The sequence below is a fragment of the Gracilinanus agilis genome, chromosome 6 (genome assembly GCF_016433145.1).
Source record: "Gracilinanus agilis isolate LMUSP501 chromosome 6, AgileGrace, whole genome shotgun sequence".
Taxonomy (NCBI): domain Eukaryota; kingdom Metazoa; phylum Chordata; class Mammalia; order Didelphimorphia; family Didelphidae; genus Gracilinanus; species Gracilinanus agilis.
The window spans coordinates 285,660,690-285,682,839 of NC_058135.1; the positions used below are offsets into that span (position 1 = coordinate 285,660,690).

The following is a 22,150-nucleotide window of genomic DNA, read 5'->3' on the forward strand; positions in this document are numbered from 1 at the left end:
CATGAGAAAGGAGACCCGACAGCACCCCACTCCGAACCTCCCCCCACCCCCCATGGCCTGGGGCAAAGCGTGCGTGTCGGGACGCGGCGCCGGGGGCCAGACGGGGAGGGGCTACAGGACTGTCCGTCTTCCCAGGGGGTGGGGCCAGGACAATCTGTGCGGGCCTGGGGGGTGGGGGTGGGGGTGAAGGGGAGAGGAGGGCCAAAAGTTATTAGGGCCCGGGGGTGGTTCCCTGGGGTATTGGGGTCAGGTTGGCATTAACCCAGCGCTGAGCCAAGCCAGGCTGACTCAGCGGCCTTGGCCCTGCCCTGGTCCCCAGGCAGGCCCCTCCACACTCCCCCAGGGCAGAGATGGGAGATGGCTGCCATTCTGCCCCTTTCCCTGCCCCTCCAGGCCCGGATCCGCCTGGCCCAGGGGCTCTGGCTCTTCTCCTGGTTGCTGGCACTGGCTGGTGGCCTCACCCTAATCTCTAGTGGCTACCTCCTCGTACAGCTGTGGCAGCTAAGTCCTTTCCTGGACCCCTCCTGCTCCTTTCCAGCCCTCCCCAAGACAGCTTTGGCGGCAGGGGCAGCTGCCCTAGGCATGGGGGTGGTGGGGGCTGGAGCCACCAGGGCATCCTTGGATGCGGCCCGATACCCCCCTTGGCGAGGGGTGCTGGGACCACTCCTGGTGGTTGGGACAGTTGGGGGTGGGGGTCTCCTGGTACTGGCCGTAGGTCTGGCCCTGGCATTGCCCAGGGGCCTGGACGCTGCCCTGGAGGACGGTCTAGGGGCAGCCTTGGCTCACTACAAGGATACAGAGGTGCCAGGGCACTGCAATGCTAAGCGGTTGATGGACGAGCTCCAGCTGGGGCACCACTGCTGCGGGCGGCACAGCTACAAGGACTGGTTCACTGTTCAGTGGATCAGTAACCGATATCTGGACCCCAATAACCAGGACATCATTGAGTAAGTGATCATCGGCTTCTAGGCCTTCTCTTTGGTCCCGCAGCCCTGCCCCTCTGTCTCCCACCCGCTTTGCCCCAGGCCTTCTCCCTTCCTCCCCAACAAAGGCTTGATCTTCCCGAGAACCAGCCTTTGGGGGTCCCTAGGCAGAAAGCCCCTCCTCTTCTTTGGCAGCCAGCTCCAGAGCAATGTGGAAGGACTCTATTTAATCGACGGGGTCCCTTTCTCCTGCTGTAATCCCAACGCCCCTCGGCCCTGCCTGCAGAACCAGCTCTCCAACCCCCAGGCCTATCCGCTCTCCGACCCTCGGCAGCGCAGCCTCAACCTCTGGGAACAGGGCTGCCACGGAGTGCTGCTGAGGCACCTTTGGGGGCTAGCCAGCACCCTGGGCACTGTGCTGGGCGTCACCTTGGTCCTGCAGGTGAGCAAAATCCCTTTTCCAGAGAGCTGGGCAGATCAGTCTGAGGGCTGCCAACTCTTGGGGTTTAAGAAACCTCACTATCTGGGGCAGAGGCTGGAGAGCCCCTGGCCCTCTTGGCACAAGCTGTGTTCAGCCCTCGAGCCTCTGAGGCATAGCAAACTCGAGCCTGACTTCTCTCCCTTTGCCCCTCGCAGGTGTTGGTGCTCCTGGGACTTCGCTACCTGCAGACGGCTTTAGAGGGCCTGGGGGGAGCCATAGACGGGGAGGGCGAGACCCAAGGCTATCTGTTCCCAGGGGGGTTCAGAGAGACGCTGAAAAGTGCTTTCCATCAGGGACTCTGTGCTCAGAGACCTGTGCCGGAGGAGGTTCCACCAGAGGCCCCAGCTGAGGAGGTCCCACCAGAAGCCTAGCACCCTGCAGAAGGGAAGGGGGGAAAGGGGAGGCCAAAAGGAGGAGAGGCTTCCCCCTGCAGTGCCCATGCTGAGCCACATTGCTCCAGAGGGGAAGGAATAAGGGGCAACAGCAGAGTCTTGGGGAAAGTGAGGGAAGAAAGGAGGGGAACTAGATTAGGGGTGACAGCCAGAAAACAGGGGAGTTACCCAGAAGTAGCTAAAGATAGTCTAAGAAACCCAGCATCCACTTCAAAGCCCCCACCCCTGACACAGGTAGAAGAGGAGAGGGCCCATTCCTGGGGGGACCAGAAGGAGGTACTAAGGATAGGGAAGGGGAAGAGAGCCTGGCCAGTCACTTAGGGAGAAATGGCCAAAATCTTCATGAGGACAAAACCAATAAACCTCAGACACCTGAAGCTTTCCTTCCTGCCTACCTTTCTTTCTTTCTTTTTTGAGAAGGGAAAGAACTCTGCTCTCTCACAAAGGCAAGCAGGGCTTTCTCTCCCGTGTCTTTTCCTGGCTCAGTAGGGCCCTAATACCAAACTGAGCCCTGACCTGACTCAAAATGAATTCAGGCCCTGTGTCTCTTGGGTGTTGGCGGTAGAGGGGGAAAGCATGAGAGGAGCAGTGGGGAGGTGAGCGACACTGAGTGAAGGGCGGGGAAAAGTCACGATTGACATACTTTATTCTGGAGGTAGGAATGGGGGAACATGCTCACTGTGGGGAGGGACCCATCAGCCCCCTTCTGATCAGGCCCTGAAATGCATGCCCATGCCCACTGAGAAACTAAACAGCACCGCTCATGGGGCAAATGTCCCTGTTCTTCCAGCTGAGTCCATCTGTCCTTGGATGTCTTCCCCACCCAGGGGCTGAGCTGGCACATGACCACTGTCCACTTGTCCTCTTGTCCTCTTTGGCAAGCTCTTCCTGGCAACAAAGTGGGGGGAGGGAGGAGCCCTGGGAATAGTCACTGTGTGGGGCTACCAGACCTATGGGGGTAGGCCCTGGCTCTGGAAGGTCCTTGGAAGATGAGAGAGCCAACTCTTCGAAGCATACCTACATCCCAGGGAGTCTCATCATCATGTGAGGTCAGCGGCAGCCCTGGTCACACTTCGATGCCAGGGTCTGAGCCCCGTCCCTGTCTCTGCAGCTGCTCTTCCTGTTTCATCTTGGGCTTCTCAGTTCTTGTGTGCCACACCAGCACCTGCAATTGGCCCACCCTAGTCAGAGACGGCGCCAGTCACAACAGCCTACCTGGAGCTTATAGAGGCCCTTAAGGACGATCTGGGGAGGGGAGGAGAAGGGAGTGCAGGGGCCAGGACAACACTTCAATCCAGTCTACGTGAGGCACTCTCTTCCTTGGCCTCCTAACCAAAAGGGCAGATTTCCTTTGGGGTACTAACTGTCTACTTTCACAAGACCTGTTCTCTCCCCTGTTGAATCCTAGGGTTGCCATTTTCCATGCCTCTCCTCTTCGATGGCCAGACCCTCCGCCTGACCTGTGATGGCAGGATTCTAAAGTTCTAAATATTATGAATTCTTATTTTAAAATGTTCAGCTAGTAAGCCCACTATGCCAAGAGGCTTTGATGACAAATGACTGCAGGTTTCTACCCGAGAAACTATTTCTTTTCTAATTCTACCCACAACCCTTCCCCCTTCGGTTCCCGACCCTTTACCCGAGTGCAGTTGGAAGCCCGGGGTTCCAGATCCTTGGGGTCGATGAGATGGCTGAGGAGACTGCTCTCCAGGTGGCCCCGGGGGGCTGTGGGGTCAAACTGGGCCCCAGGCCGAGACAGAAGAAGAGATAGTGATATAGCGAAGCCAGCCATGTCCAGAGGGAAGGGCCGGTCAGGCTCCCAGGCTGTGTGAAAGCCCACCACCTGGCCCCCCTGCACTTGGGGTCCCTCGAACCGGAGGCCACCGACCAGCCCCACCGGCCACACTGAAACACCTCTGGTTCCTCTCATCTTGAGGATAAAACAGATTAAGATGGAGCGTTACCAAGGCAGGAACAGGTTCTGAAGCAATACACAAAACCCACCCTCCTCAAAGGCACCTCTTCTTCCACAAGCAGCCTCACCCCCACATGTGGCACACACTCAATACAAATGGCTTCTCTGTCTCCCACCTCCATCTCACCTCCTCAAAGAGTTCCCGGCTATAGGTGTTGTCATCATCAGCAAAGTACACGACCCCACGAGCCCCTACAGGGGGCGGCTCCCTTTCCCCACCAGCTGCAGTCTCTTTTCCTCGGAGCCAGGCCAAGGCTCGATTTCGCTGCTCCACACCCCGGGGCCGGACCCAGCCTGGCTCCCCTTCTCTAAGCCGCTGGCTTTTAGGTGTGAGGGCTACCAGGTGAGTGAATCTGAGGCCAGAGGCTGCCAAGAGCCCTGACACCAGTGGAGTAGGGGCCTCAGCATCCTCCACCAGCACCCAGTGTAGTCTGGGTACCAAGGACAGGGTCTGTGACAAGCGGATCAGCTCAGCCTTCTGTACCAGCCTGAGAAGGGAAGAAAGATCAAGGCTAAAGGGAGGAGAGAGAACTGAAATGGGCCACCACCCCTCCATGGCTGACCCTAGATATAGCCTCCAAACACAGAATGCTCTACAATGCTCTCAGAGTCTGCAGAAGCCTATACTTAGGATTCCATATGACCCATACCTTGGATGTTTGCTACCAATGTGACCTGGGCAAGTCCTGTAACCTTTCAACTTGTTTCCTTGGCTGGGAAAGGAGAGCTGTAGTACCTACTTCACAAGGTTACGGCTAGAACAAAATGAGCCGTGTGTGCAGAAACACTAAAACCTGCAAAGACCTCTTGGTTCCCTGTCTGAGTTCAGCTGGACCCCAGGGAGGGCATACAGGGATTCTATGAGGCCATCTTACTGACAGCTTCTCACACTCGCCCTCTCTTCAGCCTCACTCCGAACCAGCTTCTCAGTGCCCATTCTGGGCTTCTCCAGCTGATCTTTGATCTTACTCTTCTCAGGGTTGGATGTGAGGCCTTTGGTCGGCCCTGGTCCCACTGCCTGTCCCTGACTACACGGCACATGTTTTCCAGCTGCCAGACAGAGCAGGTACCTGGCATAGGTAGGAGTCACCACATAGATGGTGGGCAAAGCCTCGGGTTCCGGGGGCTGGGCGGGGGCAGGAGGTGGCCGGCCAAGCTCAGCTTGCAACTGGGAGATCTTAAGGTCTTTCCTGCGTAAGTGTTCTGCTGCTGCCCGAAGGTGTGGGGAGCAGTCACAAGGCTGGCCTGGATTGGAGAAAGGGAGGAACAATAGGTAGGGCAGAGAAGAGAACCCAGACCTTCCAGAAAGAAGGAGTCTGTCCACTTTCAATCACTATCTTCCTACCTGGGCAGCCTCTTAACCTCTCTAGTTATCAGTTTCCCCATCTGTAAAATGAGGGGGCAGAACACAAGGGCCTCCAAGGGAGGCAGCCAGCACCTCATACCAGAAGGCTGCCTCTGTGACCCACATACCCCAGGCCCAGGCAGCTCCTTCAGCGAGATTGGCCTCATTCTCCCTCCGGGAGCGCTAAAGGGCTCAGGTCTGCAGGAGCCTGGAAACGGAGATCGAACAACGTGGACTACCAGGGGTCCGCCCTGGGCCTCATGGAAGCGGAAAGGCTGGTCCCGCAGGCCACCAGGAGGGGGAGGCCAGGAGCCCACGGAACCCCAATTCCCGAGCCCCCTCCTCACCAAGCTGCAGGAGCGCGTAGAGGAGGCCGCTCAGGGACACTAAGAAGTAGACGAGAAAGACGTTCTTCAGCTTCAGCTTCATGACCGGGGCTGAAGGCCCGAATAGACGAGGCCGGGCTGGGAGGAAAGTGGGGAGAGAAGGGGCAGAGCTGGGGGGGGGAGCGGCCGGAGTAGCTGCCAATGGGGTCTGCGGGGGACTGAGGAGGCAGAATGTGGAGGGAAGGGGCAGAGCCGGCCCTGGCTGGGGGCTAGAGTAGAGGAAGAGAGGGCTAGGGAGGGGGACAAAGCCTAAGGGATCTGGGGGGGGGGCGCAGAATGGGGAGAGAAGGGGCAGTTGGGAGGATGGGCAAAGAGGCCGCCGCTGTTCACTGCAAGGGAGTGAGAAGGAGACAGAGTGGCCACGGCTAGGATCTGAGGAGTAATAGGGGGAGGCAGAGCAGTAGCACAGAGATTTGACAGTAGGGCCCAGGGTCTCTGATTTCAACCCACCGACCTTACCCGCCACAGGGTCCGGGATGAGGGGTAGACACCTCCTCCTCCTGGCCTTTTTCTTTCCTGGCCGGTCCGCAGGTGCTCACTTCCGGTCACTTTCTCCACCCACCCCTAACTTCCGGTGCAAATATCTCCCTGGTCCCACCCCCTCAGATTTCCCGCGCCCCTCACTTCCGGAAACACCGGCACCCGCAACGTCACCTCCGGCCCGCGCACCTGACGTGGCTCCGAGCGCCGAGGAGCCACGCGGCCCGAAGAAGGTGCCTGGGACGGTCACGTGGGCCCTGCAGTGAGGGGCAGTCAGACCTTGGCTACATTGTACCCGATAGCCAGGTTAAACTTAAGCCCAGAAAAGGGAGGGGTTGGGCAGTCCTACCCCGGGTGCTCTAGGCCTTTCGAACCGGACCCGCCCCCACTCCTCCCCACCCCCGTTAGTCCCCTCAGCCGGAGGCCCAATTCGGAGGATGCTCGGCGAGCAGGCGCTGCTGCGTCCTGTGGCCCCGCCCCTTGCAATGACGCGCATTCCAAGTTTCGGTTCTTTTTATTTTTCCGTTTATCAAAATCTGTCCCAGCTTGGGCTGTGGGGAAGTAAAAAACGTCCCCCAAGATGCCCCTTCCCCCGCTCCTCAGGGCTCAGAGCCCCCCACCATGGGCATACATGATCCATTGCCCCAGCCCCAGTTCTGCCAGCAATAAATACACGGGGCTGTGATTGGATGAGACGGGCTCGACGTCAGGCTTGTCTGTCCTAGTCCACCAGCCCACTGCCCTGCCCTGCCCTGCCCCAGAAGGGGGGCCTTTGGGGGCTGATTCCCCCTGAGGGTGGAGGCTTCTCTGTCCCTCAAAGGGCAGAGGAGATGGGCTGCCCCTCCAGGAACTTCAGCAGCTCTGGCTAGAGGAGCTGGGAGGAGGGAGGGAGGGCCTCCCCAACAATCTTCACTCATCCCCCCACCAGGGTAGGGGGTGGGCCCAGTGTAACAGTGGGGGGAAAACTAGAAAGGCTGCTGAGGAGTCACCTGCAATTTCCTTCCCTCAGCCAGAGGAGAGGAACGAAAGGGGGAAAGGAGAAGTCGGGGTTACAGTGGGGATCAGCATCCTTGGGTCCAGATGCCTCCAACCAAGGCATTAAAGGGAAGAGTCTGGGGAGGAAGAGTTCAGGTCCCCTACTGTCTCCATCTGCAGTGGGAGAGGGGGGTACTACTCCCCTCAGGAAACTGGAGAAGGCCCTGGGATCCTAAAGAGGGGAAGGGTTGGGGGAGTAGAGGAGGGATTCCCAACTTGGGAAGCACCCTGGCCCTGCCCAGCCTATGGCCAGTGAATCCTTCAGGGAGCATCTGGGCCCTGCTGTGGTTGGAAAGGTGACTGGGGCAGAGGGAGGGGTTGTTCTGGACCACCCTTGAGCAGGGCTAATCCTCAGGCTATCGCAAATGGATGCTCCAGTCAGTGGATACATGGACTTCAGGCTTGCGCAGAGTGAGCACGGAAGTCTCTGCGTTGTGGTGGAAGGTCAGGATGGTTTCAGGTAAGCCTGGAGATGGAGACAAGGTCAGATTACAACTTGCCTCCACCTTCCAGCCACTTCCTCCCACTGCTGTCCCTCCAGGACCAGGTCACAATCTCTTACCCTCAGTCTCAAGCAGCACAGAAGCAGGTTTTCCTGCCCCCAGGATCACCACCCGTTCAATCCAGATCGGAGTCTCAAAGTGGCCTCTAGGGTCAGCTGAGCTGGAGGGGGCAGAACAGAGAACACACGTCCCAGCATGGGCCACAAGAGAGAAATGTCAAAAGGGAAGGAAGGTGGGTGGCAGCCCCTACACTAGGGACCTCTTGTTACCTGGAGGTGAGAGTGTTTCCAGAGAAGATGAACTTCCGGAATAAGAACTCATTCTGGGTTTCATAGTTGAAAGTGTGCCCATCATCTAAATAGAGCTCTCCTTCGGCAGTGCCCTATGGGGAAGCATTGAGGATGTGGAGGCCCAAGACCACAGGAAGCAGAAGGAAGAGACCCCAGGCCCAAGGAGGTTACATGGGTCCCTTACCTGGGGGCTGAGTGCAACATAAAGGGTGATGGGGTCATCCTTCATACAGTCTGAGGAACGCCTCACACGCTCCCAGCGAGGGATGATGGTCCCTCCACGCTGGAACACAGGGATCTGGGGGAAGAGAAAAAAGCAGGGTCAGAGCCTTGGATCCAAGTCACATTCACATCCATTCCTCCCACTTCCTGCAGGTCCTCCCAGGGGGACAGACAAGAAAGCTGTGAGCAGTGATGTTTCGGTGCATGGGTGGGGAGCACTCACGCTGCTAAAGGTGACAGGGAGGTACAAGGTCTGAGGGCCATGATGCTTCTGGTAGCTCTGAATGTCATACCACACCTGAGGAGGAGAACAGCTGTGAGAGTAGTTTCCCCATTACTGTAACCCCCACCCCGTTCCAGGTGCCTTTCCTCAGTGGGTGAGCTCACCTCCCCTTCACCAGGCAAGTACACTTGGACTCCTCGGGCCCCAGGCTCTGCCACAGGGTGAACCAACAGAGAGTCTCCTACAACAGACAAGCAGTCACCTTCAGAGCTTGGGGGTGGGGGCCCTTCTGTCATCTTCCTCAGCCCCAGATCTCAATCCCTTCCCCCCTCAGCCGCCCTCTGCCCAACCTCCTCACCGAGCATAAACTGATCATCCAGGCTAAAGGTAGCCACGTCCTTTGGATACTGTACCCACATGGGCCTGGGGAGGAAGAGGACAGGAGGGGTCGTACAGGAACTGAATGCTCAAGTTTACTGCTTTCATCCCTCATTCCCAAAGAAGCCATCCAGTCATCTGTCATTCTCCCAGATGCTCCACTGTCCCCAGCCTCCTTACCTCATGACAGGATGCCCGTCAAGGTGAGCCCGATAAAACAGGGTATACCAAAAGGGTAGCAAGGCATAGCGCTGGCGTAAGGCATCTCGGATTGGCCCAAGGTACTCGGGGGCCAGCAGCCAGGGCTCTCGCCGGCCTGTGTCCATATGTGCATGTGCCCTAAAGAATGGCTGGTAGGCACCCATCTGGTACCAGCGCATCAGCAGCTCTGGCTCAGGGTTTTTGAAGAAGCCACCTATATCCGCTGAGGGGGGAGAGGATAAGATTGGGTTAGGGCTGGTAGAAGGTGTTCCAGCCATCTTGGGCATCCCCAGCCCAACCAAGGTCTGGTTCCTTTCCTTATGCCCACGAGTGACCCCTTGCTGGCCCCAGGCCATTTCTTACCCCCACAGAACGACAGCCCCACCAGCCCCATGCTGAGGCACATGGGAATACTGATCTTTAGGTGGCCCCATTCTGCAGCATTGTCCCCAGTCCAGACAGCTCCTAAGAAAGGACACCAAGAGAGGATATTGTGAGGGGTGTCTGCAGAAGAAAGGGAGGCCCAACCTTTCAAAAGGATCTTCTGGATCCCACTACAGCATCATGTAGTCTCCCCTCCCATGGGGAACAGGGGTGGAGTGGGGTGTGTGTGGCATTTTCCAAATCTCACCAAAGCGCTGAGAGCCAGCAAAGAAGGCCCTGGCGAGCACAAAAGGGCGTTCCATCCCTCCAGAGCGCTGGATGAGCCCCTCTGCAGTAGCCATGTGCTAGGGGAGAGCACAGAGAAAGCCATGGTTAGAGGTAGTGATCCAGCAGGCCCTAGTCAACACCTGGCATGACTCGAGGCTGCTCGTTCCTTACCACGTAGAAACCGTAAATGTTGTGAATGTCCCGGTGCTCCCAGCCTCCATCGTGCCGGGCATCCTTGAGCATGGTGACCTCAGGGCCATTGAACACTGATGGTTCATTCATGTCATTCCAAATGAAGAGGTTTGAAGCAGAACCCTAGAAACAAAAGATAGAGAACTGAGTGTCCAAGAAAGCCAGGGAAGAATTTCTAAGAAATGACAGATACTATATGATACAGTCAGAACAACACTGAGCAACTGTTATAAACTGCTATGGAGTGAAATTTTTTTAAAAGGGAATTTTCAGTATGACCAAAGAGATGATGACAATTTTGAAAGAATGCGGAACAATGCCCATCAGAGTGAGGACCGGACAGGACTAAAGGACTGGCCATGGAATGGGTCTCCCATGGCTCCAGAGAATTGGGGAACAAGAGTGCTGAAGCACACAATGACTTTCCAACATGGCCAATTTATTGTATATGAGAGGAGCAATAGATAACAAAAGGGGGGGGGGAAGCACCAACAAAACATGCAGGGTGTAAACCGAGATCCCAAGAGGACCCAAACCCCACCCACTGGCTCCCTACCTTGCTAAATTGAACATATAACCAAAAAGCAGTGAAATTTGACTGAAGAGCCATAGATGGGTAGGTTGGGCTAACAAACCCCTCTCCTGGGTTGTTTAGACATGGAAAGGCTTGAGCTTATGAAGGTCCTAACTGTGAACTCCAAGTTACTCCGATTTCCTCCTGCTTCCCCTGGAGACTCCAGAACACCACCAGGCCCTTCCTAACATTCTGACCTAGCAAGGTTAAGGCTAAGTGAGGGAGTCAAGCTCCAGGTCATGGAGAACATTGAGAAGAAGCTGGGGTGAGACAGAAGGGGCAGTCCAACTTTGTCCTACCTCATACTTGTCAAAGCTGAACATATTTGCCCACCAAGCTCTCATCTTGATGTTTGTGAAGTCAGGATAACCAGCGGAGCCTGGAGAAGGTTAACAGCAAACATCACACCTTGGGGCCAGGGGCTGGTGACGTACCCATAGCCTATCTTCTGGGGTCCCCAACTTTTAGCCACACCATGACCTCACTCCTACTCTGCTCTCCAATCCAGGTCAAGTCTTCCCTCCTGACCTGGCCAGCACCATCCCTCGTAGTCAGATCCATCACGAGTCTTGACATAAAGTCCCTGAGATCGTAATTCTTCATGTACACGGTATTCTGAGTCCACCTTGATGTGGGGGTCCACAATGGTCACCAGCTGAGAAGAGGAAAGACCAAGAAAATCAAGGATTCTCCCTCTGGTGCCCTCTTAAAAGTTGTTGGGCTTCCCCTCATAGGCCAGCTCTCTTACCTTACGTCTTTTGCCAGCCAGATGTTCCAGCATGGCAAGGGGCTGGGGAAAACGGCTTGAATCCCAGGTGAAGTAGCGTTTGCCATCAGCATGTTCAATGTCCAGCCAGATGACATCACAGGGGATGTCGTGGTTATCGAAGCCCTGGTCAACATCAAACACATCGGCTTCATCTCGGTAATTCCAGCGGCTCTGGTGGTAGCCCAGAGAGAAGAGTGGAGGAAGGGCCTGGGTCCCTGTGGAAATAGGGAAGAATTGTGGAGTCATAAATCAGGCCCAATCCAAAGTATGGACTGGGCTCCATTTCAGAAATTAAAGACAATAACCTAGGGGGAGGGCAGGAGGAGTTGTTAGAAAACAAATTGTCCTCCCTTCTCTCTGGGGGAGGGGGGCGGGGACAGGACAACTAGATGTGAAACAGGACTCACAAAGGCTGCTGGATACAGCTGTGATGGGACCGATGGCTGGTACTGAACTGCTTTTCTATCCTCCTTTGTTTTAAGGGATGGCTCATGAGTTGAAGGGAAAGGAAGGGATACATTTGGATAAAAAGGTGATGTAAAAAACAGATATAAATAACAAAATCATATTTAAACAAAATAACAAAAATCCTAGGAATGCTACAAACCAGGAGCTATAGAATCTGAGAAGCTGAGGTACTGGGTATAAAGAAAGAGGTACTGGTCAGGTACTTACAGCAGGGTGCAAAAGGCAGGCAGGAACATACCTGTAAGGCTTGCATACTGATGAAAGACATCTGAGATTGTGGGCCCGAGGAGCAGGAACACATCGATAATCCCACTCTCCGACATCCATCGCACATCTGTCTGTGGTGTCTCCCCCCCACCTTGCAGGTAATCCAGCATCTTTCCAAACAGTGTCTGTCCCAGGAGGAGCAGCAATTAAATACTCCCTGCCTCCCCACCCCCAGGAGGAGCAAAGAAACCTCCTGAGTCTTTAATCATTCCCAGGCCTACCATCCATAGTGTTGGTCTGACAGGTAATACCATCAGACTCATTCCACCCACCTAGGACTCCCAAGTCCTCCCACTGAGGTGCCCAGATTTTGACATCTCAAGTGACTGTTTCCTGAGCCCAACAATGTCCTATAGTCCCTTGTCTCCCCCTCACCTTTCCTGCTGTATTTGAGGATATGTCCACCCACGTCTCAGCTGCATTGAGCCAGAAGATGCCAAGGTCTCGGTGGATACTGTGTGCCAAGAGCACAGGTACCGAGCCATACAAGGCCATGGGGTTGTATAGCTCGTACTGGAACACGTCGAGATTGTATAGTCGGTATGGCTCCCCGCCCCTGGAAGGGCAGGAGGATCAGAGCAGCCCCTCCCTGAAGAGATCCCAGGTGCCTACTCAGGTGAAAGCCAGCCAGCTAGAGAGCTCTTTGGCCTCACACTGGCTGGCATTTCCAAACTGTCCATACCCCCTCACTGGCCTTCCCTGTTTTCTTCCCTATTCCTCCCCTCTCTGCATGAGACTCACTCAGTAGCCTTCAGTCTCAGGTCGTCAGCATGCTCGGGGATCCCATACACATGCTCCATTCCCGGCAAAGAGAAATCCAGACCAACAGATGTGGGACCTGAAAGAGGTGGAAGTGAGGGATAGGAGTCAAGGGGAGGCCTGCCCAGTCACCCAGTCATTTGGCACCACCCTCCTCCCCTCCTCACCGAAAGGCTTGCTGTCTGAGTGAGTTTTGAACATTTCTTCCCAGGCCCCTGGCTCATCCTTCTCATCCTTTTCTCTGTTCTCCTCTGGCTGGAAGAGGAAGCAAGGGGATCTGAACTTGATTCTTCCTTTTTCTTCTCAAACCCAAAAGACACTCAACCTCCAATGCCTTACTGGCCCTCCACTTTCTTGTACTCCTCCTCACCTGGTCTGCTTTCCCAGCAGCCTCCTCATTTGGGCTTCCATTCCCCTCAGCTGGTTCCTTTTGTTCCTCCCTGGAAGGTAGGAGAGTCGTCTGCTCCAGGTCAAGGGGAAAGGGGATGGTTTTTTGTTTGATTTATTTTGGGGGGAGGGGAGGTCTGGTATTATAGGGGAGAGTAGGGACAAGGAAGGAGAGCTCCAAGGGCCAGCCCCAGGGAGCAAAGGGCCTGGACTTTAATCATGGAGTATGTCCTCAGGGAGCACATCCCCAGGGAGCATATTCTTAACCAAAGGCAGGGCTGGGAGTGTGCAAAGAGGCAAAAATGAGGGAGGGAGGAAAGGAGAGGGGAGGGAGGGAAATGATCCAGGAAAACAAGTCATGTGTTTTTTACATGTCCATACAAGCCACTGTAAGAGCATTGGGAAGGAGGGAGAAAGGGAGGGAAGGTGGCGGAACAACTCGGGATTTGGCAACTGAACGGAAGCATAAATCTGGTTGTTATCGACTCACTGCCCAAGTCAATACCCCTCCCTAGGCCACACTTCCTTCTTCTGGATGGGCAGGGTAAAGGGGTCACAGAACTACAAAGGAGGGGTGGCAGGACCCCCAAAGATAACCTGGAGGTGGCTGGACACAGGGAGTACAGTGATAGAATGCCAGGCCAGGGGCACCTAGGGAAGCACATCCAATACAAGAGGACACCCTGACCAATTCCTACCCATCTTGCTGCCCTGTAGCAGAGAAAACAACCCAGCATTCAACTTCTCAGCCCCAGGGAATAGCAAGCAGGTTCCCAGCACTTCCCAACCCTCCTGGAATAAATCCTTTAGCTAAGGGGGAAAAGGGGGTGACGGGGCCAGAAGAGAGAGTGAGTGTGTGAGAATTGTGTGTGAGAGTGTGTGTCTGTATGTGGTGTGTACAGGGCTGATGAGGACAAGGGCTGAGGGGCAAGGGGTGAGGAACAGATACAGTACCAGTGGTCATGGATTTACCTAGAGAAAAGGTTCTTGATCTTATCCCATATGCTACCGAACGTGAGACTAACTTTTTCCGAGAAACTGGGGCAGGAGAGGGGGAAGGAAGGGGAGGGCAAAGGAGAACGGGAAAAGGAAGCACAAAACCAACACAAAAACAGAAACACAAAAGTGAGTTTCAGTCGACGAACATCCAGAGACGGAAAAACCAAACAAACAAAAAAAAAATAAATTTTTTTTAAAAGGGGGAAAATAAATCTGGGAAACAAGACGGCTCAAGGAGAAGGGTGAAGTGACTGCTGGTCTCTTCACCCAAAGAGGGAGACCCTGGAAGGCCTCCCCAGGTGGGGCAGGGGCAGTCTCCTGGCCTGCTTCAGGGAGGGCAGGAAATTGCTCCCAGAACCAGACTCCATTTCCCCTGAAGGCTCTTGCCCACCCCATCCCCTGCCTGGCTGTCCTTAGCAGCCCTGTCTCCTCTGGTCCTCCCCAAGGAATCCAAAGGCACCTGGACTCTCTCAAAGGCCTTCCTTCAGCCCTTTCCAGTACTTCCCATCCCTTTACTCACGAATTCCTTGGGAGCCTCTGGTGCTCAAAGACCATGAGTCCCCGGGCATTGACACTGAGCACGAGGCTTCGATCCTCCAGCAAGTCGAGGCGGAAAGGCCGTCCTGTCAGGATGATTTTGTAGGGCCCCTCTGCCACAGTTAGCTCCACGCTGTTCTCATCGCGGCCAGACACAGACAGCCTAAAAATATCGCAGAGAGATGAAGTCAGGAGAAGCTCCCTTCCCACCCCAGGCAGGGGAAAAGTAGAAGATGGGACCCTGAGACCCTGGTAGAATTACCGAGCAGTTGGGGGGTCTGCCACCAAGACATCGGGTACTCGGTAACGTGGCCGGAGTGGCTTCAATTCATCAATTCGAATCCGTGTCATGTTCCCCTTAAGTCCTTGTAACTCCAACAGCAATACCACCTGCAGAGAACAGAAATCAGGACAAAAAAGGCCCAACCCTGCACATCTGCCCTCTTCTTTGTAGCCTCTCTCTCCAAAAGAGCCCAGAACAGAGATGATCCCTTCATCCTGGAAAGAGGCAGAACCCCAGTACTGTTCCGCACCGCCCCCACTATCCCTTCATACCACCTCTGACCTTGGTCACTTCATTGACCAGATGGACTGTGAGGGCATCAGGGCCAAGTTCCAGAGAATCCAGCTGGGCCCGGTATGGAGAAGAGCCAGGCTGAATGGCCCGCTGACGCCTGTCAAGAAAAGCTGGGCTGAATGCTGTGGAGACATGTCCCTCTTCCCAGCCCATGGCCACTTCCTTCCCAGATGCCCCCAGAGCCCTGCCTGTCTCACCCCAAAGGCTCCCCAAACTCCATACTTGCAGAAAGAGCTCTGGTCACACGTCTTGAAATTGCTTCTGTCCACAGCAAAGGCTGTAGAGAGGCAGAGTCCGAGACAAACCAGGGCAAACCTTGCCCAGGACCTGAAGAAGGAACCAGGAAGAGATCACACACCCTTTGCATAACCCTAGGCCAGGGGTGCCAGATCCAGCAGCCTGGTGTTTATTGTGGAAGGCAAACTCTAAAAGTGATGCCTTGGGAAAGAGGGCGGGCTCAGCTGGGGCGCGGGTCAAAGATGCCCAGCTGAGGGGGTGGTGCCAGTTCAGTTACACCAGCCTGGGGGGTGGAGAGGGGGTGATCCCCGCTGAGCCGGGAAGATGAAGGGGGTAATCCTCAGCAGGAGAGGGCCGATGGCCCGGCCTGGGGCATCTGGTAAAAGCCCTGGCCCCAGGGGAGGCCGCCGGCTTTGGCTTACGTAAGTTCACGTTCAGAACCGTTTCTGGGATCTTTTTACAGCCGCGCCTGCAGAAGACTGCAGGGCCTGGGTTCAAACCCAGCCCCCGCGCCTCTCGGCCAGGCCTCAGTTTCCTCTTTTGCCCGGTGAGGATAAGGATGGCGCGTGCCGCCCGGGGCCGGCCCAGGGGAGAGAGCGCGCGGGGGTCTATACCTCCAGGCCATTCCAGATACGTCCGGACCGCCACCGCCCGCCGGGATCTCATTCCCCAGTGTGTTGGTGGGAGCGACCCCCAGCTCAGGAGGGGGGAAGAAAAGAGGGTACCACGGGGCCCCGCCACCCGCCTCCTAGGAACACTGGGCCCGGCCCTAGCGAGAGGGGACAGCAGGGCCCCGGCCGCGCTCTTCCCCGTCCTCCTCACCGCCTCCGACGCACCGCCGCCGCCGCCATCTTGTGCCGGGTTTGATCCTTGACCCTGGCTCTCCCCTCCTCTCCCCCCCCCCCCCCGTCACGCAGGGACACGTGGCCCCGCTCCCCCTCCATCCCGAGAGCCCGATTGGCCGCCCGAGAGCAAGGAGCCGATCTAGCCTATGGGCGAAGTACGGCCAGTGATGGATGGGGGCCGGGAGGCGGGAACAAAGAGTAGGCAGCCCTCGATTGGAGCGCTCTCAACCTGCTACGATGTCATTGGCCCATTTCCCTGTAGACACCCTCCCCGCTCCGTTCTCCCATCCCTGAGCCTCAGCTCCCCCTAGGACCAGGCACACTAATCGGGTCTTTCCAAACTAGGCAACCTTTATTAGTGCAGGAAGAAGAGTCGGGGTGTGATGGGGGCTGGAGCTGGCGCTCAAACTCGGGGCCAGGGCAGCTGGCCCTCATGTCCCCGGCCTCTGGGGCGCAGGCAAGGCCGAGGGGGGCCAGGCCTGGAAGCGGCCGGAGAAGAGCCCCAGGCGGTCAATGTTCCGGTGCAGGACACTGTGCAGCACCGCTAGGTGGGGGCCTCCGGCCCCACCACCCTCCCTGGAGAAGTCCCTGGCAAAGCGGCCCCGCTCTGGCTGGAAGGCGAACTTCTGAGGCAGGGGGCCATGCTCTCGAAGGAAGCCCCAGACGCTGAGCAGCAGCAGCCGAACCTCGAAGGGGGCCAGCTGGCTGAACACCTCATGCATGTTGCCCAAGGTCGGGGGCAGCAGGCTCCCCTCGGCCATGACAGCCACCAGAGTACAAGAGGCCTCCAGCTGCCAGGGTGACTGGGAGGTGTCCAGGTGGCGAGAGGCCTCCCAGTGACCCAGGAGGGCCGCCAGCAGCCCCCGAAGCAGGACCGAGCAGTAGCAGAGGGCTGGGGGCGCTGCAGCCACCAGCTTCAGCAGCTCGAAGAGCAGCGGGTGCTCCCTGAACCGGCGGCCGATGCGCAGGTCCCGCTCCACTGTGGTTCGGGCATGGTCCTCGGGGGGCCAGGCCAGCTCGGCCCCAGCAGCATCTGGGCACACGCTCTCTACCAAGGTCACTGCCACAGCTTTGGCTGCCTCAGGGCTCAGCGCCGGCGCCCCCCAGCAATCCAGGCTCTCGGTCCCTCCGGAGGCACTACAGCAGTGCACCAGAAGGCGAAGAAGGCTCTGCATGTTGTAGGTCACTTCCTGCGGACTCCGGGAATGGGCCGACCTGGGAGGTTTCAGCCCTCGGCCGATGACTCCAGCGTGAAACACCGACCAGACGCCTCCAGGGCCCGGCACTGCTGCAGTGTGCCGCCTGTTGGTCTCCAGCAGGTAGGCCGAGGCTGAAGTGGATGAGGCAGCTGGAACGTTCTCATTTCCCCCTTCTCCTTCACCCCCAAACAGCTCGGCATTGCCCCGGTGCAAAGCTCCCTCTACGAGAAGCTGCAGGACTGCTTTGAGGCCGGCTGGGGAGGCCTGAGAGAGCCTTGTGAGCAGGCGGGAAGCTGAGGAGACACCTGGGGGTCCATGAAGCCTCAGGGAAGCAAAGAACCGAGACACCCCAGCCCTCACCAAGCTCAGGAGCTGGGCAGGCAACAAGGCACCCTGAGGAAAGGGGCAGATGGCCAGCAGGGATGAAGCTGCCTCAGCCACTTCTTCCTCAGGGTGCAGCAGGAGTGGAGCCAAATCAGGAAGCTGGGCAGAGATGGCCTCGCCAACACGGGCCCCCAGGGCAGCGGGCCCTTCACCACCTTGCTGCTCCCACCCCACCAGCAGTGCCAAGTTCCGGAGTAGCCTGGCTGTGAAGGGAGGGAGCAGCGTCCCTGCGTGGACTCGAGCCAGACAACTGCACAAGGCCAAGGGCAACAAGCCAGAGAGACTGACCACCAGCCCAGCAAAGAGCTGTGTAGCCAAGCTCAACTCTTCTGGGCTTCGGGCCCGGCTCAAGAGATGGCCCAAGGCCTCGGGTCCACAGCTGGGCCGAGTGTAGACAGACAGCAGGCCCAGGAGCTGATGTTGCCAAAGGAAACGCTTTCTCTCCAGCCTCAGGGTCTCCCCACATAGCTCCCCAACATGGCTCCGAAGGGCATCCAGAAAGGGCACAGGCCGGGGAGGTGGAGGAGGACCCAGCACCCCCTCACCAGGGGACCCTCCTCGATTGTGCACCAATTTCTGTAAATGCAACAGCAGCAGTTGGATGAGCCGATCGCAGGCCTCCCGGACAGCATCAGGCACAGCCAGGCCAGGGGGCGTGATGACTGAAGCTGGCATGGCCGTATCCACCAGGAACTGGAGGAGCCGGTAGGCCCCAGCCCCAGAGGCCTGGCTCACCAAATGCACCGCCAGGCTCAGCATATTGTCCAGTTCCTCTCGGCCAAAGGCTTGCAGGTGCTGCTGAAGCTGGCTCAGGACCGAAGGCGGCTTCAGGCAGTCCACCAGCTCCCCAGAGACAGTTCCCAACAGGGCTGGCGACATGACTGCCAGCTGCAGCAAGAAGGGCACTGTGGCCTGCAGAGAGGGGTCACCCCCCCGCCCCCCCGAGCCTGCTGCCAAGCTCTCGTGGAACATTCTTAGGAGCTCTCGTCGGATGCTGTCCCCGTGGCGGGAGGCCAGGTGTCCAAGGATTCCCACAACAGAGGCAATCTTAGGCACACGCTTCTCTCCAGGGACAACTGGGCTTGAAGGGAAAGTGTCTGCTGAAGGGGTTGGAGTAGGACCACCTGTTCCCCCACTGCCCCCTCCAGCCCCACCATGGACACAAAAATCCTTGAGGCCACAAGACAGGACACGAGAAATGATTGTGCCAGGGAAGGAGGAACCAATGTGGGCCACGACCCAGTCAAAATGTGGGGAATGCTGGACAGAAGTGTCCAAGAGGGCATCCACGCAAGCATCAGGACAACTGCCAATGAGCGCAGACAGGCACTGCACATAAATGTCCATCAGGGTCCGAGTGGCCCGGCAACCCATCCACAGTTGTAGCAGCTCATTAAGGGAGCCAGTGGCATGGGGAACCCGCTGGTGGCGGCCAGAGTACTTGCTGCTCAGCTGTCCCATGAGGTCAATAGACCAGGCACTAACCACCGGGGCCCAGGCCTTTGGGTTGGCCCGGATGAACTCAGATAGCACTTGCTGCACCTCCTGAACAACATCTTCCAGACCAGGGCCCCCGGAAGGCACGTGGGAAGGGAGTGGTGGGCGGAGATGTTGAGGGCCTGTGGTAGCACCATCGTCCAGCGTAGCTAGGTGGGCCCGGACGCTCTCATCAAAGACACCCCTTAGGTGGTCTAGAACAGCTGCCCGTGCTGGGGGCAAGGAGCGAAGCAGGAGGAGGCCACAGCGGGCATGGTCACGGGGTGACAGTTGATGTCCTAGGACAGGGTCAACGCCAGTTAGAAAGGCCTTTATCTCCTGAGCCAGCTCCTGGGCACTGTGAAGGAGAGAGAGAAAGAGAAGTCAGGCAGGTCTTCAATCCTAGTACTGACAGAGAGCCAGAAGGGGCCTACAGGAGCCTTCTGCCTCACTACAAATCCAAAGGAAAGTCCCTTGTAGCTTCTAAAAGCTGATCCATACCTGAACAGGAGCCAGACCTCCCTCCCTCTAGAACATCCCTAAGAAATGGTCATCCCACAGTGGTTACCTCCCCCAAGGCAGCCCGTTCGGCTTTGGGGCATTTAATTGTTAGCAAGCACTTCCTTGGATGAGCTGACATCTCCCTGTTACTGCTCCAGGTTCCTGCAAATACTTGAAAAGGGCCATTAGGGTCCTCCCTCCTTGACAAGCCAAGACTGCTGTTCTCCAGCCCTCTTCCTTCATTGATCCTTCCACTGAAGTTTTCAGTGCCCAGATCATGGCCAGGGGACATCTCTCCCAAAACTGTGACTCCCAGCACTGAGCACAATCCTCCAGATGGCATCATGGAATTAGGAAATGACAGAATAGGAAGGGGCCATGGAGCTCCCTCAGAGTAGAGAAGAGGAAACTGAAACCCCAATAAAAGGGGGATGCTTAAAATCACAGAGCTGTTTGATGGGAGACCTAAGCCTCCTTCCCCCTACACTGGGCTTCTGGGATCCCACTTATCATGAAAGCTAATAAGGATTTAGGCCACCTGGTTAATTGACTTTGGACTACAAAGATGCCCAGACACCATCTTGTCCAATACCATCATTTTACAAATGAGGAAACAGGCTTGGAGAGGGGAAAGGACCTGCCCAAGGTCACACAGACAAGAGAGCAGATTTGAACCCACCACCCTTTTTTAACTCCAAATGCAGCAGGGGATTAGGCTACCCAGCTTTGCCTGGCCTTGGTGGTCTTTAAAGCCCCTTCAGCTCTCACTATATGAAGCTTATGATTCTCTGACCACAGATTGGGGGGAACAGAAAGAGGGTGGAATATGACCTCAGAAGACCAGAGTTTAGGCCCCTCTCTGGCCTTGGTTTCCCCATCTGTTCAGTTCAAGGCCCTTGAATCCCTTCCTTCTCCATCCCTATCAGCAATATCAAGGGCACCCCTTTTTTTTTTAAACTCTTAACCTTCATCTTAGAATCAATACTGTGTATTGGTTCCAAGGCAGAAGAGGAGTGGTAAGGGTAGGCAATGGTGGTTAAGTGACTTGCCCAGGGCCACACAGCTGGGAAGTGATATCAACACTAGAATCAGTGGAAGATCCCTTGTCTACACCCTCTATCCTCAATGACTCCATGCCCTCCCTTTCCAATCCCTAGGAATGTGGCTTGTCACTCCCCCCCCCCCAATTGAAACTGCTCTCTTCCTTGTTAAGTACAAAGTCTTTCTCCCCACCACCACCACCACCACCACCCCCATCTTCATCCTAGAATCCTCAACTGTTCCTAACCCTCCCCCCCCCCCAATCTCCCGTGACATCATTCTCTTCTGGTCCTCAGTCTGGTGGTGGCTGACAGTGTGCCAGGGCTCTCTCTCTTCTCTGGGTGCAGATGGTTGCAATGACCATCTCAATGCTGGGGATTCTTAAATCTTTGCTTTCAGCCCTCACCCTCCTTGGACATCCTGTTGGCATCTCTTCTCTCTTGCTGCTCCCACCATTCCTCCAAACCACTCAGGTTTCCTTCCAGCTGCCCAGGGTTACTGTCTCTTTCTTCTGCCTCACCCCTTGGCTAACTACTCTGGGTGAGGGGCATCTCTGGTATCCATCCCCTTCTCTCCCTTTTCCTCTAGCTCAGACTTTCCACTGGAGGTCCAAATCTGATTGGACCCCAGCCCATGAATCATGATACTCAACCACTCCAGATCCCTCCATGGCTCCCCACTGCCTCTACTAGCATAAACTACTTTGTATTTAAAGCTCTTCCAACCCCTGCTCCCACTCCAGTGGCTGTGCTTTCATCTCTGCCCTCCGTGCTTTTGCACTGGCTGTGCCCAGCACCTGGGGCGCCATCCTTCCTCGACCTTCCCTAGAAATCCCAGGCTTGCCCAGGATGGGCAGTGCTCAGTCGTTTTTTTGTTTTTTTTTTGCTCACCCCAAGGCCCTTGGCCAAGACCCTCCTTCTCTCCCTCCCTCCCTCCGTCTGTTTGGGGGCCTGTTTCCAAAACTAGAGCCCAAGCTGGTCGCCCTCGTGTTTCCGGTGGGTCGCCCCCTCGCGGCCTCAGTTTCCCCATCTGTACAATGGGAAGGGCTCCTCGATCTCTGATTGCCGGCGCCCACGCACCTGAGCGGGGACGCGGGCCCATGGGCGGCGGGCGCGGGTGGGGCCGGGGGCCCAGCGGGGTCACATAGTGCCGACATCCCGGGGCCGGAGCCGGCGGCGGCTAAGGCGGCTACGGCGGCGACCGGCGAGGTGGCGGGGGCGGGAGCGGCGAGGCGCGGACACGGCGCAAGCGCGCTGGGCGGGCGAGAGAGCGGCGGAACCAGCATGGAAGGTCGCGCGCAAAAGCGTCCGACGCCGCCTGACGCCTTAGAAGAAGCGTTCCGCTTGTCTCTCGGCCCCCGGGGAGGGGACAAGAGCGAGGAGGCGGGGCCAAAAGAGGGAAAGTGAGCGTGGGGCGGGGCCAAGCTACGAAAGGTTCCATCCCCCTCTGAACC

At 56.8% G+C, this 22,150-nt stretch overlaps 4 protein-coding genes across 7 annotated transcripts; 1 reads left to right on the forward strand and 3 right to left on the reverse strand.

The window, feature by feature from the left end:
* The first annotated feature begins 234 nt into the window (after positions 1-234).
* Positions 235-2,173, forward strand: ROM1 (retinal outer segment membrane protein 1). The gene is made up of 3 exons (XM_044681022.1): positions 235-947; positions 1,119-1,365; positions 1,560-2,173. Exons 1-3 carry the CDS (start codon positions 358-360, stop codon positions 1,773-1,775), a joined length of 1,053 nt encoding a protein of 350 aa, XP_044536957.1. The 5' UTR covers positions 235-357; the 3' UTR covers positions 1,776-2,173.
* A 251-nt stretch (positions 2,174-2,424) lies between these two features.
* B3GAT3 (beta-1,3-glucuronyltransferase 3) lies at positions 2,425-6,009 on the reverse strand. Its single transcript, XM_044680346.1, has 6 exons — positions 5,962-6,009; positions 5,464-5,580; positions 4,842-5,016; positions 3,899-4,259; positions 3,436-3,726; positions 2,425-2,961 (listed from the first exon to the last, which is right to left on the reverse strand). The coding sequence occupies exons 2-6, from the start codon at positions 5,543-5,545 to the stop codon at positions 2,863-2,865; spliced, it is 1,008 nt and encodes a 335-aa protein (XP_044536281.1). The 5' UTR covers positions 5,546-5,580; positions 5,962-6,009; the 3' UTR covers positions 2,425-2,862.
* Positions 6,010-6,477: 468 nt separating this feature from the next.
* Positions 6,478-16,102, reverse strand: GANAB (glucosidase II alpha subunit). 4 transcript variants are annotated; one of them, XM_044680148.1, is made up of 24 exons: positions 15,237-15,341; positions 15,003-15,111; positions 14,700-14,827; positions 14,421-14,600; positions 13,874-13,939; positions 12,885-12,954; positions 12,682-12,769; positions 12,497-12,593; positions 12,131-12,311; positions 11,727-11,880; positions 11,000-11,235; positions 10,780-10,906; positions 10,551-10,630; positions 9,657-9,800; positions 9,466-9,562; positions 9,198-9,299; positions 8,814-9,057; positions 8,614-8,678; positions 8,420-8,496; positions 8,256-8,330; positions 7,995-8,108; positions 7,790-7,902; positions 7,580-7,680; positions 6,478-7,483 (listed from the first exon to the last, which is right to left on the reverse strand). In XM_044680148.1, exons 3-24 carry the CDS (start codon positions 14,786-14,788, stop codon positions 7,374-7,376), a joined length of 2,610 nt encoding a protein of 869 aa, XP_044536083.1. In that variant the 5' UTR covers positions 14,789-14,827; positions 15,003-15,111; positions 15,237-15,341; the 3' UTR covers positions 6,478-7,373. The 4 variants fall into 4 exon arrangements, with proteins under 4 accessions (XP_044536083.1, XP_044536086.1, XP_044536084.1 ...); XM_044680151.1 differs by lacking the exon at positions 13,874-13,939 and having other exon boundaries at positions 15,237-15,335; XM_044680149.1 differs by lacking the exons at positions 14,700-14,827; positions 15,003-15,111; positions 15,237-15,341 and adding an exon at positions 16,074-16,102.
* A 325-nt stretch (positions 16,103-16,427) lies between these two features.
* INTS5 (integrator complex subunit 5) lies at positions 16,428-21,890 on the reverse strand. The gene is made up of 2 exons (XM_044680641.1): positions 21,777-21,890; positions 16,428-19,513 (listed from the first exon to the last, which is right to left on the reverse strand). The coding sequence occupies exons 1-2, from the start codon at positions 21,851-21,853 to the stop codon at positions 16,528-16,530; spliced, it is 3,063 nt and encodes a 1,020-aa protein (XP_044536576.1). The 5' UTR covers positions 21,854-21,890; the 3' UTR covers positions 16,428-16,527.
* Positions 21,891-22,150: the final 260 nt, after the last annotated feature.